The sequence below is a fragment of the Scyliorhinus torazame genome, chromosome 9 (assembly GCF_047496885.1).
Source record: "Scyliorhinus torazame isolate Kashiwa2021f chromosome 9, sScyTor2.1, whole genome shotgun sequence".
In the NCBI taxonomy this organism is placed as follows: Eukaryota; Metazoa; Chordata; class Chondrichthyes; order Carcharhiniformes; family Scyliorhinidae; genus Scyliorhinus; species Scyliorhinus torazame.
This window is the reverse complement of record NC_092715.1, coordinates 54991899-55007425: the sequence shown is the minus strand read 5'-3', so window position 1 is coordinate 55007425 and position 15527 is coordinate 54991899. Positions and strand designations below refer to the sequence as shown.

Here is a 15527-nt window from a genome sequence, read left to right as displayed (position 1 = left end):
GCAATATATTTCCAAGTCAGGATGGTGAGTGCCTTGGAGAACTTCCAGATATTGGTGTTCCCATGTGTTTGCTGCCCTTGTCCTTCGAGATGGTAATGGTTATGGATTTGGAAGGTGCTGTCGAAAATGTCTTGATGGGTTCCTGGAGTATATCCTGGAGATGGTACACACTGCAGCTACTGTGCATTGGTGGTGGAGGGAGTGAATGTTTGTGAAAGGTGTGCTAATCAAGCAGGTTGTTTTGTCCTGAATAGTAGTAAGCTTCTTGAATGTTGTTAGAGATGCACTCATCAGGTATGTGGAGAGTATTCCATTACACGCCAGGCTTGTGCCTTGGAGATGGAGGACAGACTTGGATGAGTCAGTAGGCAAGTTATTTGCTGCAGAATTCTTAGCGTCTGACCTGATCTTGCAGCCATGGTATTTATATGGTTGGTCCAGTTCAGTTTCTGCTAACCCCAGGATGTTGATGGTTGGGGATTTAGTGATGGTAATGTGATTGAATGTCAAGGCGAAATGGTCAGATCCTCACTTGTTGGAGATGGTGATTGTCTAGTACAAATGCTACTTGCCACTTGTTTGCCCAAGCCAGGATATTGTCCAGGTCTTGCTCTATTTATACATGTTGCTTCAGTATGGGAAAGGTCATGAATGATGCTGAACATTGTGCAATCATCAGTGAAAATCCCCACTTCTGACCTTATGGTGGAAGGAAGGTCATTGGTGAAGCAGCCGAAGGTGGTTGGGCCTCGGTTATCATCCTGAGGATCACTTGCAATGATGTCCTGGAATTGAAATCATTGACCTCCAGCCACCACAACCATCTTCCTTTGTGCCAAGTATTACAACAACCACAGTGCTGTTGGAGTCCAATCAATTGTCACTGCAGAAATCTAAAATATCACTAGATTCTAAAATCTATGAATTTTGCTTCACTTAAGTTCAAGCATTTTACTCCTAAAATGATCATTTACAAGCATCAGTTCAGTGACTGCAACACAGAACAACAACAATTTATATAGCACTTTGAACAAAATGAAACATCCCAAGGTGCATAGACACTAAAATAGGTTTCCGGAAATCAATATCCATTTAAACTTTTTGTAACATTGCAATCTCGTCTTACCTCTTTACATCTAGAATTAAAAGCTATGTCCATTTTTCTTCTAGTTTCAGGGACATAACACTCTTTACTGATGGGCTTGTAATCAGGGTACTTCAGGGTCACCTTGTATTTATTATCGCCATTTTTTTCCAAATCATCAAGAAAGTCATCTGCGAGCCCCCCTATGAGAAGCAGCCAAACTAATTTAATAGTTGTACATGGAAAAGCAGATTATCAGAACAAATTTAGATCTTAACGTAAATGAATAGAAAACATCATCATCAAGTGTGCTCTGCCAAAGGCAGGTTCTTGGCTTATTGTCTTTTGGCGCTTCATCCTGAGCTGTTTCCTTGGCCATTTTTGTCAGTGGTTTTCCATTGCCTTCTACTCTCAGACAGGGGAAAGAGGTAGGTCCTAAGTCTACCTCAGCTGGAAAGGAATCAAACCCATGCAGTTAGCGTCATTCTGAACCATCCTCCAGCCATCTAGCCAAGACGTGCTGTTAGGTGAATTGGACATTCTAAATTCTCCCTCAGTGTACCTGAACAGGCGCCGGAATGTGGCGACTAGGGGATTTTCATAGTAACTTCATTGCAGTGTTAATGTAAGCCTACTTGTGACACTAATAAAGATTTTATTATAACTGTGTTAACTGGCTCCAAATGAATAAAAAAGCAATTAAACCAAACTAACCCTTTAATCATGGACCTTTGTGGTATTTGGTCATGAGAGATGTGGTTACATGCACCTGTAATCATGTTAATAACAGATTAAAAATGTAGGTCATTATTCCCAAATTAATTTTGATTAATATATATTGATGTAACTTCATAGCTGCAAAGGTATCTTATGTTTTCCACCCCCTCACCGCCTCCCTGCTGGGTAACCATTTCAGTTACAATTTCTTCCCAGTCTGAAGCAACTCTTTAGGTGTAAGCCATATTGCACACGTTTCAATCATGAGTTTATCAGAGGTGAGCTTGATTCTGTCCACTCTTTACACGTGCAAACTGTCTCCTGGGGTTACTAAATAGCAATGAGGAGTAAAGAATTTCTCCTCTTCAACATCATGCCACTTAAAGCTGTTTCTGGAACTGATCAATCCTTTTAAAAACTTCAGCAAGTTAAATTTAGATACATTATATTGCAAAATCATGTGTAATAAAGTAACATTAGGCAAATATATTTTATTTACTTTTCGATTCTATTTGCTTTCTTTCTTTTACTATTTGATTTGTCCATTTATCGTTCTGCATTTCTTTAATTTCCTCCAAAAATGTCAAGGACAAGTTATTTTAAGAGTCCTTCTCAAATTTCCTTCTTATTTACTTCAGTACAAACCCTCAACAGAAGCATTAAATCAAGTGACCTTGAAAGCAATCTCAACATAAGCATCCAGTTACCATGTACCAGACAGATTTGTTACTCTAAGCAGAATAAGATTTTTCACCGCAAAGTATATACACACAAGAAAGTTACCCGCACATGTCAGGAATTATGGTTCATACCCAGTTCATCCCTGGTGAACAAAAGAATGGTAGTGTCCTCAATGAGATTGTTGTCAAAGTCAATACTAAGCTCAGTGATTTGCTTTCTGATGGTTTTGAGTTCCTGCGTCACATAGGAAGGATAAAATGTCAGTCGGTGTTATCCAGTACTGAGCAACAGTTTCTGCAATTATTACATTTATATCATAGATCTTCTGAATTCAGTAGCTGTCTATCCGTATAAAGCCAAGGCCCATGATTCCAGATGATTCTAGCGATTCAATGTTATGTTGCCAGTGGAATGTTAATATAATTATTACTCATTTATTTGTATTTAGTACAGAAGATAATCACACTACTGAACCTACCAATTGGATTTCTTCTGGAAGGTGTAATCCAGTTCTTCTACCCAGTTTCAGCAGTCTCTCCATGTACCTTCTGGCCTCTGGTTTCAGGACCTTGGGATTACATTTTTCCTGTAATTGTGCATAAAACAGGAATTAATTTCATATCTTGAAAACTAGGAAGGGTGAGAGTTGGGAGTTCAAACAAAATAATACAAGAAGTGCAGTTATATCAGAGTGGCACAGTGGGCGTAAATTGCACTTCCAAACAATAGTCCATTCTTTGAACTTCTATAATGTCCAGTGACAGGCTAGCTCTGCTTGTGCTTTTAAAAATGAATGCCACAAGTCCTGTTTGATCCAACCTGAGAAGAGTGCAAGCAGAAGGTGTAACTCTGCATCATATACTCGCACTACAGAAATCTTTGGATCCTCACTGTCTTCAGGTGATGTCCCAGAGGACTGGAGAATAGCCAATGTTGTTCCTTTGTTTAAGAAGGGTAGCAAGGATAATCCAGGGAACTACAGGTCTGTGAGCTTTACGTTAGTGCTAGGGAAATTACTGGAGAGAATTCTTCCAGACTGGATCTACTCCCATTTGGAAGCAAGTGGTTGTATTAGCAAGAGGCAGCACGGTTTTGTGAAGGGAAGGTTGTGGCTCACTAACTTGATAGAGTTTTTCGAGGAGGTCACAAAGATTATTGATGCAGGTAGGGCAGTGGATGTTGTCTATATGGTCCCTCATGGCAGACTGGTACAAAAGGTGAAGTCATACGGATCAGAGGTGAGCTGGCAAGATGGATACAGAACTGGCTAGGTCATAGAAGGCAGAGAGTAGCAATGGAAGGGTGCTTTTCTGATTGGAGGGCTGTGACTAGTGGTGTTCCGCAGGGATCAGTGCTGGGACCTTAGCTGTTCGTAGTACATATAAATGATTTGGAGGAAAATGTAACTGGTCTGATTAGCAAGTTTGCAGGCGACACAAAGGTTGGTGGAATTGCAGATAGCGATGAGGACTGTCAGAGGATATAGCAGGATTTAGATTGTTTGGAGACTTGGGCGGCGAGATGGCAGATGGAGTTTAATACGGACAAATGTGAGGTAATGCATTTTGGAAAGTCTAATACAGGTAGGGAATATACAATGAATGGTAGAACCCTAAAGAGTATTGACAGTCAGAGAGATCTTGGTGTACAGGTCCACAGGTCACTGAAAGGGGCAACACAGGTGGAGAAGGTAGTCAAGAAGGCATATGGCATGCTTGCCTTCATTGGCCGGGGCATTGAGTATAAAAATTGGCATGTCATGTTTCAGCTGTATAGAACCTTAGTTAGGCCACACTTGGAGTATAGTGTTCAATTCTGGTCGCCACACTACCAGAAGGATGTGGAGGCTGTAGAGAGGGTGCAGAAGAGATTTACGAGGATGTTGCCTGGTATGGAGGGCATTAGCTATGAGGAAAGGTTGAATAAACTTGGTTTGTTCTTACTGGAACGAAGGAGGTTGAGGGGCGACCTGATAGAGGTCTACAAAATTATGAGGGGCATAGACAGAATGGATAGTCAGAGACTTTTTCCTAGGGGAGAGGGGTCAATTATTAGGGGGCGTGGGTTTAAGGTGCAAGGGGCAAGGTTTAGAGGAGATGGACGAGGCAAGTTCTTTTTACACACAGGGTAGTGGGTGCCTGGAACTCGCTACCGAAGGAGGTGGCATGTTTAGCACAATGGGCTAAATAGCTGGCTTCTAAAGCAGACCAAGGCAGACCAGCAGCACGGGTACAATTCCCGTACCTCCCCGAACAGGCGCCAGAATGGGGCAACTAGGGGCTTTTCACAGTAACTTCATTGAAGCTTACTTGTGACAATAAGCGATTTTCATTTCATACGGATAAACACCACCAGCTCTGAATACTTACGGCTGCACAGAGGCAGGGATGTCCAATGTCCCCGCTGCTATTTGCCCCTGCAATTGAGCCACTGCTCTCAGATCAGCAGAGGGATGGAGAGGCATTCAGAGAAGAGACAGGAGCTCAGGGTCTCACTCTATGCTGATGACCTGCCCTTCAATGTCTCGAACCGCCTAGCCAGCATGAGAGGAATAATGGCACTCCTAAGGGAGTTTGGAGCCTTCAGAAGAGCAGTCTTCCCCATGAATTTGCGGCCGGGGGGGGGGGGGGAGAGAGGGAGGGAGAGAGAGAGGAGAGAGAAGCAGAGCTGGGGAGGTTTCCGTTCAGGTTGGTAAAAATCAAATTCTGATAACTGGGGATCCAAATAGCCCATGATGGGACAGGAACCTACAACTGGAACCTGTCGAGTATGATGTAAGAGGTAAGAGAGACCTACAGAGGTGGGACTCACTCCTGCTCTGCCTGGCAGGTAGAGTGCATATAATTAAGATGAACCTACTGCCTGGGTTCCTCTTCCTGCTCAGATCCATTCCGATCTTCATCCTCACGGCCTTCTTCACCAAAGTAGAAAAATTAGTCTTGGCGTTTGCGTGTGTGTCTGCATGTGGGTGTGTGTGGGTGAGGGGGGTTGGGGGGGGGCGAGGATCCATAAGATCGTCCTACACAGGAGGATGAATATGGGGCCCTGGACCTTCCAAACTTCCTATTCGAATACTGGGCAGCCACCGCAGAAAGAGTATGGGGATGGGTCAAAGGGCCGGTGCGGAATGGGTAAAAACAGAAGAGAGCTTCTGCCGGGGACATCCCTCTAAGCACTGGCCATGTCTTCACTCCCATTCCCCCCAGCCAAGTACTCAAGAGGCCCAGTGGTGGTGGCAACAACGAGAACATAGAACCAACTCAGGCACCACTTTGTTCTGGTCACAATGTCCGCCATGGCCCCCATCTGCAAGAGCCATAGATTTAACCCTGCGACAATGGACGCTTTGTTTAAAAGGTGGAGACAGAACGAAGGAGTTCTGACGGTAGGGGAGCTATAGACGGCAGAGTAGTGATACTGGGAAAACTGGCAGACAAGATCCAGCTCCGAAAGAAACGAGCTAAGATACAAACAGGTAAGGAACTTCCTCTGCAAGGAGACAGCAATGTTCTCCCAGCTACCAGGACACTCCCTATTGGACAGACTTCTGACTGTCGGTGAACTAGGGGAGACGGTCGCTGTGGCCACATGTACAGACGACTACTGTAAGAGATATGGTCACCGTTGGATGAGATACGGGAGATGTGGGAGGGAGAGCTGGGCATGGGGATAGGGGGAGGACTCTGGATCGAAGCATTCAGTAGAGCAAACTCCACCTTCTCAGGTTGAGGACAAGTGTGAAAGGTGCCAGGGAGGCCCGGCCAACCACATCCACATGTTCCGGTCTTGTCCCAGACTTGTTGGGTTCTGGAACGCCTTTTTCAAGGCCATGTCCAAGGCTGTGGAGGTAAGGGTGAAGCCATGCCCGCTAGTGGCGGTCTTTGGTGGTATCAGAACAGCCAGAATTCTTTACAGGAAGAGGGGCACATGCCCTAGCCTTTGCCTCCCTGATCGCCCGCGGGAGACTCCTGCTCAGCTGGAAATCAGCAGCGCCACCCAAGGCTGCGGACTGGCTGACCAATGTACCGGAATTCCTTAAATTGAAAAGGATAAAATTCTTGATTCCGGGATCAGAGGAAGGCTTCACCGCTCGTGGAAGCAATTTACCAACTTGTTCCAAGATTTGTTTGTGACCACCAACCAATAAGGGAAGGGGGGAGAGGAGGGAAGGCCATAACAACAAAACCTAACAATGGAGGAAGAGTAGATTGGGGTTGGGGGGGGGGGGGGGGGGGGGGGGGGAGCAGGGTCATCAACCAGGATACAAGGTGGCAAGCAGAGGTGCCGGAGGATGCTCAGGTAGCACCAAACACGTCCCTGGTATGTTTTAGTACCAAGAGGCAACATGTATAAAGTTAATGTGGCATGGTTGTGGCAACTGATCATCGGGGTCCGAAAGTATGGGCGCCCGCATTTGTACACGTCACCTGTATACATATCTGTTTATATTCTTATTTTTTTCTCGTCTTTCTACCTCATATACCCACTCTGTAAATATCTCATTATTATTGTGTGATGTTCCTTGCAATGTTATGTTATAAATGCAAAACCAATAAAAATACATTAAAAAAATAATTTTGTTCACATTTCCCACAGGCTATTATTATGTCACTATCAATGTTTTAATGAGTTTCAAAATCTACAACTATCTCATCAGGAGGTTCTGAGTTTACTGTTTGATCGATGTTTAAAGAAGCTATTAAAGAAATAGCTACTTTAATATTTATTCAGAAGCAGTTAGTTTTATAAGACATTGAAAACTTGAAGAGAGCTAAAGGTGTTTAAAGGGTTAATGAATGGGAGTTTATTTCCTATCAAATATGCAAGTGAGAGCTGCATTCCATTGTCAGAAGTTTAATTTTTCTTCATCCCCACATGGTTCCGAAGGCCTGGCGACAATGGATACTGGGTGAGTTGGTATGAAGGTGGCATGGAGTATAAGAGGCCATGGAGGATATGAGTGGGCATGTATATGGATGGAGGGACCATTGGGGTTGGCATGGGAGTGAAAAGGGGATATAAGGGGTGAGGACAAGAGAGCCCAACAGCTTCTAAAACAATTGCGATTAAGTCCCAGAGAACTGTGGCTAATCGGTTTAACCAGCCCACATTGGCACTCGCCCATCTTTGTGGCTGTCTATGATCTGCTTCTGGAGTTGGCAGGCCTGACTCAATTGCGATCTGGTCTCCTCAAAGTGAAAATTGGGTGGCACTGTTGAGTTAGGACATTTTCTGATTCAAGCAACTCCTTCGGTTGCAAAAAGGTATACCCCGTGCAGTGGTTCCCAACCAGTGGGCTGCTGTGAAGACTCCCCCCAAGTGTGGTGTGAAAAAAATACTCAAAATTAATGTAATTAAACTAAAACCAACCTTTGCCTTCAGGCTCTATGGTTGGTATCTCCAAGACCCGACAAATCACATGCGCCGGCTGGGAAGGAGCCGCATATATGATTTTTTTAATGTTGGTCGGGCCCATGTGCATGACCAATGGGACTTGGAGCTGAAGACAAAGGTCCATTGCGCTTTCACAAAAAGGAAAAACTCAAAAAGGGTGCAAAAAACCTGGGAGAAGTGAAAAAAGATGCCTTTTGTGCATTTGTAGATTTTAAAAGCTGATGATGAATTGGGACGTACTCTGGGTATAAGCTAAATTTGGGGAAAAGTGAGTACTTTTCGGTTTCCTCTACAGGGGCGGGAGCTGGGGTGGGGTGGGGGTTGCCATTCCATCTGGCAGCGTCTAACTTTCGGTATCTGGGGGTGCAGGTGGCCTGGGATTGGGCAGATCTTTGGAAGTTCAATTTCACTGGCTTGGTAGGGAAGGTGAAGGCAGATTTGTTGAAGTGGGATAATCTTCTGTCGTTGGCGGGCCGGGTACAGTAATCTCATATTTTACCACGATTTTTGCTTCTGTTTCAGTGCTTGCCAGTCTTTTTGCCTGAGGTGTGTTTCAAGTGGGTGGTAGGCAGATTTCTTTGTTTGTCTGGCCGGGGTAGGTGGCCAGGATAAGGAATAATAATAATAATCTTTATTAGTGTCACAAGTAGGCTTACATTAACACAGCAATGAAGTTACTGTGAAAATACCCTAGTCGCCACACTATGGCACCTGTTCGGCTACACTGAGGGAGAATTCAGAATGTCCAATTCACATAACAGGCACGTCTTTCGGAACTTGGGGGAGGAAACCGGAGCACCCGGAGGAAACCCACGCAGACACGGGGAGAACGTGCAGACTCGACAGACAGTGACCCAAGGTGGGAATCAAACCCGGGTCCCTGGCGCTGTGACGTAACAGTGCTAACTACTGTGTTACCGTGACGCACAAGTGATACTGTAGAGGGGATGGCAGTAGAGGGAGTGGGTGAGGGTGGTTAGTCCTCCCGAATTTGATGTACTTTACTGGGTGGCAAAGGCAGGGAAGGTTCAGGAGTGGAATAGAGAGGTTGGGGTTTTGTGGGTCAGGATGGGGGCAGGCTCATGTGGGGGGATTGGAGTTGCGGGTGCTGGCAAAGGCACCGCTCCCGATAGCCCCAGGGAACTATTCGGTGAGTCCAGTGGTGGTGACCATGCTGAAGATTTGGAGGCAGTTTTGGCAGCTTTTAGGTCAAGAGCATGGTGGTAGGGGGTTGCCGATCAGGGAAAATCAAGGGTTTGAGCAGGGAAGGATGGATGCGAGGGTCCGGGGATGGGAAGAAAACGGGATTAGGGAAATGAAGGATCTGTTTCTGGGAGGGAGGTTTGACAGCTTGGAGGAGCTGAATGAGAAGTTTGGGTTGGTGCAGACAGAGAGCTTCCAGTACATGCAGGTGCGGGACTTTGCGAGGAAGGTTTCCCCGATAGCGCCTACATTCTCGTTGCTGGAGGTGATGCTGTCAACATGGGCGGATGTTGGAGAGGGGGACTGTCTTGGCGATTTATGTGAGGATTTTGGATGGGGATAAGGTGTCTGTGGAGGGGGCTACGGCTAAGTGAGAGGAAGAGCTGTGGCGGTGCTGGAGGAGGGATTGTGGTGTGAGATGCTGCAGAGGGTGAATGTGACTTCATGTGCGAGGCTGGGGCTGATACAGCTGAAGGTAGTGTACAGGACGCACTTGCCAAAGGGGGTGGAGGATGTCTGTGAGCGATGTGGGAGGGGCCGTGCAAACCATGTGCATATGTTTTGATCTTGCTTGAAGCTGGAAAGGTTCTGGAGGCCACTTTTCAGCACCATTTCAGGGGTTTTGCATGTAGATATGGAGCCCTGTTCCTGGAAGTCATATTCGGGGTGTCAGACCGGGCAGAGTTGCAGATGGATACGGGGACAGATGTTTTAGCCTTCGCCTCCATGATAGCTCGCAGATGGGTCTTTTTAGCGTAGAGGTCAGCTTCTCCACCCTGTGCCTCGGCACAGTGGGCGGACCTGCTGGAATATTTAGGCCTGGAGGTCAAATTTGCTCTAAGGGGAGTGAGTGACAGGTTCTACAATAGTTGGGGCTTGTTTATTTTGCATTTTGGAGAGTTGGTTGCTGTTGACTGCTGAGGATCGTGGGGGGGGGGGTTTAAATGTGTTGGGTGGTTTTTGTTACTGTTGTAAATTGTAAAACTGTTGAAAATTTGGAATAAAAATACTTTTTTAAAAAAGTTTCTAACCGACCATTTTATGTCCATGCTTCTTGGCAGTAACATGATTCAGTGTTCCCACTGAGCAAGTGAATTCTTTTTACTTCAAGTCAGAAAATTATCACTTTCTCTCAGTTCATGAGAGTTCATGAGGGGGCTGTTTAGCACAGGGCTAAATCGCTGGCTTTGAAAGCAGACCAAGGCAGGCCAGCAGCACGGTTCAATTCCCGTAACAGCCTCCCCGAACAGGCGCCGGAATGTGGCGACTAGGGGCTTTTCACAGTAACTTCATTGAAGCCTACTTGTGACAATAAGCAATTTTCTTTTTATTTTTCATTTCATTTACTGAGATATAAGGTTGTGCCTTTCAACTGACATCTGGGACAGCTGTCACTGGGTTAAAATGTCAGTCAAAGCTTTCACCTGTAGAGCCACAATCCGTTGAAACACATCACATCTCATAGACATCTCCACATCAAAGTCTGAAAGCTTCTTGTCTGCCTCAGTGCTGGCAGCACGCACATCTTTGTGTGCAGAAACATGCTTTAGAAAAGTCAGATTGTTCTCAGCCACTGAAAGGGAAAGGAAACAAAGATGATGATGTTTTTGTATATATTGACAAAGATACTTGTAGTGTAACTTAGGAAGAAAGTTAGTGAAAAAATATGTTCTACAAACTAATCAAAACAAAAGTCATGTTGATCTAGTTCCTTATTATTCTCTCAGAAATATCTCAATGCACTTTACATTAAACTTTAAGTGTAATGAGTGGTGCTAGCCAGGAAAGGAAGTATCACTTTATCAAACTTACATTTAGTTTAATAGATGAAGTGAAAATTGAGACTTTGACAGCCCTTCCCACAAATTAATTCATTAACAGGAAGTTATAAAGGCCCAGATTAAGTAATATTAAGCCAAGTGCGTGATCGGAGCAATAAGTACAATTTAGCTGTAACTTCCACTTGTTTCGAAACTACCAAGATGCCGTGAGGCACTGTGACTAATTTACACCCTGGTTGCTCCCTTATATTTCTGGTAGCATCTCCTTCTCTGAGCACCTTGCTCTATTCCTCTCATCTTTCCTTTAAAAAAACCTTGTTCTCGACTGCCCAGCAAGCCCCACACTTAGAAAGAGAAAAGTATCCAATTTTCAACATAGACATTGGTAGACATTTCCCACTCCAATTGTTTTTATTCTGAACTGGTGGAGTAAAGTACTTAGATATGCATCATTACAGTTCCAACCTCCTTGTCCCTTACCCTACATCATATTTCAGGGGTGGCAAAGGTAGATTTGCTCATTTGTGGAAGTGTGTGTATCATTAATATAAAAATCGAGGGACTATGTCTTCTGACATGCTTTCATTAAAGTCTGCTGCAGGGGTTGTCTGCCAGACTCAGACAAAATGCATTTCCTAATGGAAATGGCACATTGCAGGATGGTATTAACATGTGCAAGCTTTTTTTTCTTTATTCTTTCATGGGATGAGGACTTCGTAGACAAGGCAAGCATTTGATGCCCATCCCCAATTGCTTTCGAACTGAGTGGCACTTTAAGAGTCAACCACATTGCTGTGGATGGAGTCATATAAAGGCCAGACCAGGTAAAGATGGCAGATTTCCTTCCCTCAAGGACATTAGTGAATGGGTTTTTATGACTAAATGATGCCATTATGACTGTTTGATAACACGTCACTGGACTAGTCATCCGAAGGCTTGAACTACAATGGCATCTAGGAATTTGAATTCAAATAAATAAATAAAAGTTGGGATAAAAATCTAGAGTCAGTAATAGTGACCACAGAACTACTGGTTTGTTGGAAAAAGTCATCTGGTTCACTTATAGAGATAGAAATCTCATATTCTTACCTGGTCAGGCTATATCCAAAGCAATTTGGTTGACTCTTTAGTACCCTCTCAAATGGCCTAACAAGTTGCATTCAAGAGGTGTTTCCTCGTCACCTTTTACGGATAAATAAGGGATCAGCAATAAATGCTATTACTAGCGATGCCCATATCCCGCGAATGAACAAAATACAGTCAAACTTAGCTACATCATTCTTCTTTATTTTCTGATGACTTACCAGCATACTCAACTTCCACATCTGCTAGAGCCTTCAATGTGTTTTCAATTGTGACTTCTTTAATATCTAATGCTCCAACTCTGTCATACACTCGCTTGGCCTTTTCAATGAGAGCATCGGTCTGAAATTTTATTTGATCTGGTGTTAGATCCCATCGTAACTTGTTAATGGCCATTACTTTTGATTAATTTGCTAGAGTCAAGAGGTTTCCGAAGGTACCATGGAGTAAATCTGTGAACACAACTTTTCAGAAAAAAAGAGTAATAAACATTTTGAACGGATAAGCATTTTGTATAGTTATGCCATAAAAATTAACACCTTGGGCTGCATAAATTTTCATGAATATTGTGCAACCATTCAGAAAAAAATAATTTCTTTTACATTCTAGTTAAACATATCTAGACTTTAATGCACTTTTGATAGCAGAAATGCGTTACTTTTTTGTTTGATCACAAGCAACTTTATATAAAGCAATGTTCCTTTAACGGTTCAGTAGGTAAATGAGGCGCACAATGTGATTCTGATCCCAACAGGTCATGAAGTTCCTAGTTTCTCGTAAGGCTCTGTGTTGATCGTGAATCTGGCTGCTAAAAAGCAGAGCCAATCAGGCCTCTCACTGTGACCCAGTGCTGTCGCCTGAAAACATGTACCAATGCGGGAAACTATGTGATCTGACTGATTCATGATAGTCATGTTTGCTTCTGCTCTGAACACTGACGAGGTTCAGGTCTGCTGCCCATGAATCCTTGTTTGATCACATAGCAAAGGGAAAGAGAAAGAACTCCTGTTGTTCAAAAACTTTCCATACTGGTGGCTTGCTGTTTGTAGTGTACATTAATGATCTGGACGTGAGTGTGGGAGTTCACAGATGACACAAAAATTAGTGGTGTGGTAAATAGTGAGAAGGAAAACCTTAGGATACAGGACAATATAGTTAAATGGGCAGATCAGTGGCAAATGGAATTTAACCCTGAAAAATTGAGGTAATGCATTTGGGAAGACTAACAAGGCAAGGAAATATACAATGAATTGCAGGACCCCAGGAAGTACAGAGGATCAGAGGGGCCTAGATGTACATGTCCATAGATCTCTGAAGACAGCAGGGCAGGTAATAATAATAATAATCTTTATTGTTGTCACAAGTAGATAAGGTGGTCCAGAAGGCATATGGGATACTTGCTTTTATTATCCAAGGCATAGAATATAAGAGCAAGGAAGTTATGCTGGAGCTGTATAAAACACTGGTTAGGCCACAGCTGGAGTACTGTGTACAGTTCTGGTTGCCACACCATCGGAAGGAAGTAATTGCACTAGAGAGGTTGCAGAGAAGGTTCACCAGGATGTTGCCTGGGCTGAAGTGTTTCAGCTATCAAGAGATTGGATTGGTTGGGCTTGTTTTGCTTGGAGCAGAGAAGGCAGAGGGGGACATGACTGAGTGTATAAAATTATGAGGGGCATAGACAGGGTGGATAGGAAGGAACTTTTCCCCTTAGTGGAAGGGTCAATAACCAGGGGATATTGATTTAAGATAAGGGGCTGGAGGTTTAGAGGTGTTTGAAATCTGGAACTCATTGCCCGAAAGGGTGGTAGAGGCAGAGACCCTCATAGCATTTAGATGAGCACTTGAAATGTCAGAACATGCACAGCTACGGGCCAAGTGTTGGAAAATGGGATTAGAAAGGTCCTTGATGCCAGTCTTGGACACGATGGGCCAAATGGGCCCTTTTTTGTGCTGTAAAAACTCTGTAGAAGGAGTCAGAAATAGTAGAGCCCATTAATTCAACTTGTGTCACAAAAAATGTTTCTTAATACACTAATTAGCCAAGTAGCACTGACAAATACTTGTAAAATCACCAATAACAAACTACAGCTCTAACCCCGAACAGGCACCGGAATGTGGCGACTAGGGCCTTTTCGCAGTAACTTCATTGAAGCCAACTTGTGACAATAAGCGATTATTAACTGATTTTTTCCCCCTAAAAATCTAAAACTAAATGGTAAAAAAAAATCCAAAATTTGTTCTACAAAAAAGGGACATGGAACAATGTAGTCATACTACGTAAAACCCTTCCTTTAAACAGTCAGGCTTGCATCTGTATCCAATAAAGTCATTTGGTAGTACAGAACTTGAATATTGCCAAAAAGCTGTTTGTCAAACATGTTCAACAGGACAAAAGCAAGAATGCCAAGTTTCAAATGATCACAACATAACATTACCAACGAGAAACTAAAGGCTCCACAAGCTCCTGGGTAATTCAAAAAGGAACAAGACTTGGTAATATTCCTTTTGGTTGCAGAGAACAGCATGGCAACGCGTCGGCCAATCAGAGTCAACTTGCCAACCAATCACCATCCTTTTCTCTTGTCGCACAAATGGCTCTGATCATATGAAATGTTTGTACTTCTGAGCGAAAGATGAAAAGCTTCGGCAACACCTAAATAAGTTTCAATTTCTCAGAGCACTGTCAAGGAGTGACTTGGTATGTATTAGGGGTATTAAGGTACCCTGTGATGCCGAGAGGCTATTGGTGGATAGACACTGGGTCCCGATTGGATCAGCCGCCTACTGGCTCCACCCAGTACAGCAGAGTATAAGAGCCCGGGTTCTCCCAGCAGCCGCATTCTGTAACTGTGCTGCTGGGGAACAAGTCTGCGTAATAAAGCCATCGTTCGACTCCTTCTCATCCCGTCTCGTGAGTGATTGATTGTGCTACATGTTTCTGGACATATGAACGTTACAAGCCATGTGGCTCAGCGTCACCCCCATTAAACCCCCCCCCCCCCCCCCTAATGCCCACCTCTTTGCTTTTGACCTCCCACCTCACTGATATCTCTGGCGAGGGGGGTCCAAGCCTACATTTTTAGCCTTCAGCCTTTGCGGATTTCCCAGTTCAAAAGGTGCTGGATATTATGCAGGCTGGTTGATGTCCATGGCAGCAAATGACGAACTCCTCCCAGGCGGGATGATGGGCTTGTAGTGGTGAAACAAGCTCAGAATTCCAATTTTGCAGTCTGGAACCCAAACCACGTTAATCCGCTGCTGGAGGAAAACACCTCCTCCTCTGCCCCGGGTAGTGAGTCCAGTGAGGAGTGAGTTTTGGACGCTTCACAACAACTCAAATCAGTTACCCTCTCTCTCTCTCCCCGCCCCCATCATCATCGTGTGTGGGCAGAAAAGTTTTTTTTCTCCTCACGATGCCACATTTTTCGCCCTCAAATAATACCCCCACTTACTGCAGCGACACGAATCCAGTTGCGCCTGTTAGCCATTACGCAGCCGCGCCGCACTAACCGGCTCGTCGCGCGCACGAAACGGCAACTCAGCTCGCCCCTCGCCCGAGCGGCAGTGCGCCTGCGCAGCTG

The 15527-nt window shown here is 44.4% G+C and overlaps 1 protein-coding gene across 4 annotated transcripts in view; it reads right to left on the bottom strand.

The window, feature by feature from the left end:
• The window catches only part of LOC140429212 (neurolysin, mitochondrial-like), a 108647-nt gene extending 93120 nt beyond the window's left edge, over nt 1-15527 (bottom strand). For 3 of the 4 annotated variants that reach the window (XR_011949014.1, XM_072515930.1, XM_072515932.1), the window contains exons 1-6: nt 15399-15527; nt 12165-12407; nt 10504-10652; nt 2961-3068; nt 2614-2716; nt 1127-1287 (exon numbers count right to left, since the gene is read on the bottom strand). Coding sequence is in view for 3 of the 4 variants with exons in the window: in XM_072515930.1 (XP_072372031.1) it covers nt 1127-1287; nt 2614-2716; nt 2961-3068; nt 10504-10652; nt 12165-12339 (696 nt within the window). In the remaining variant the exon portion in view is untranslated. Of the gene's footprint in view, nt 1-1126; nt 1288-2613; nt 2717-2960; nt 3069-10503; nt 10653-12164; nt 12408-14962; nt 15133-15398 lie in introns of those variants that run through there. The other variant, XM_072515931.1, reaches the window with a different exon arrangement.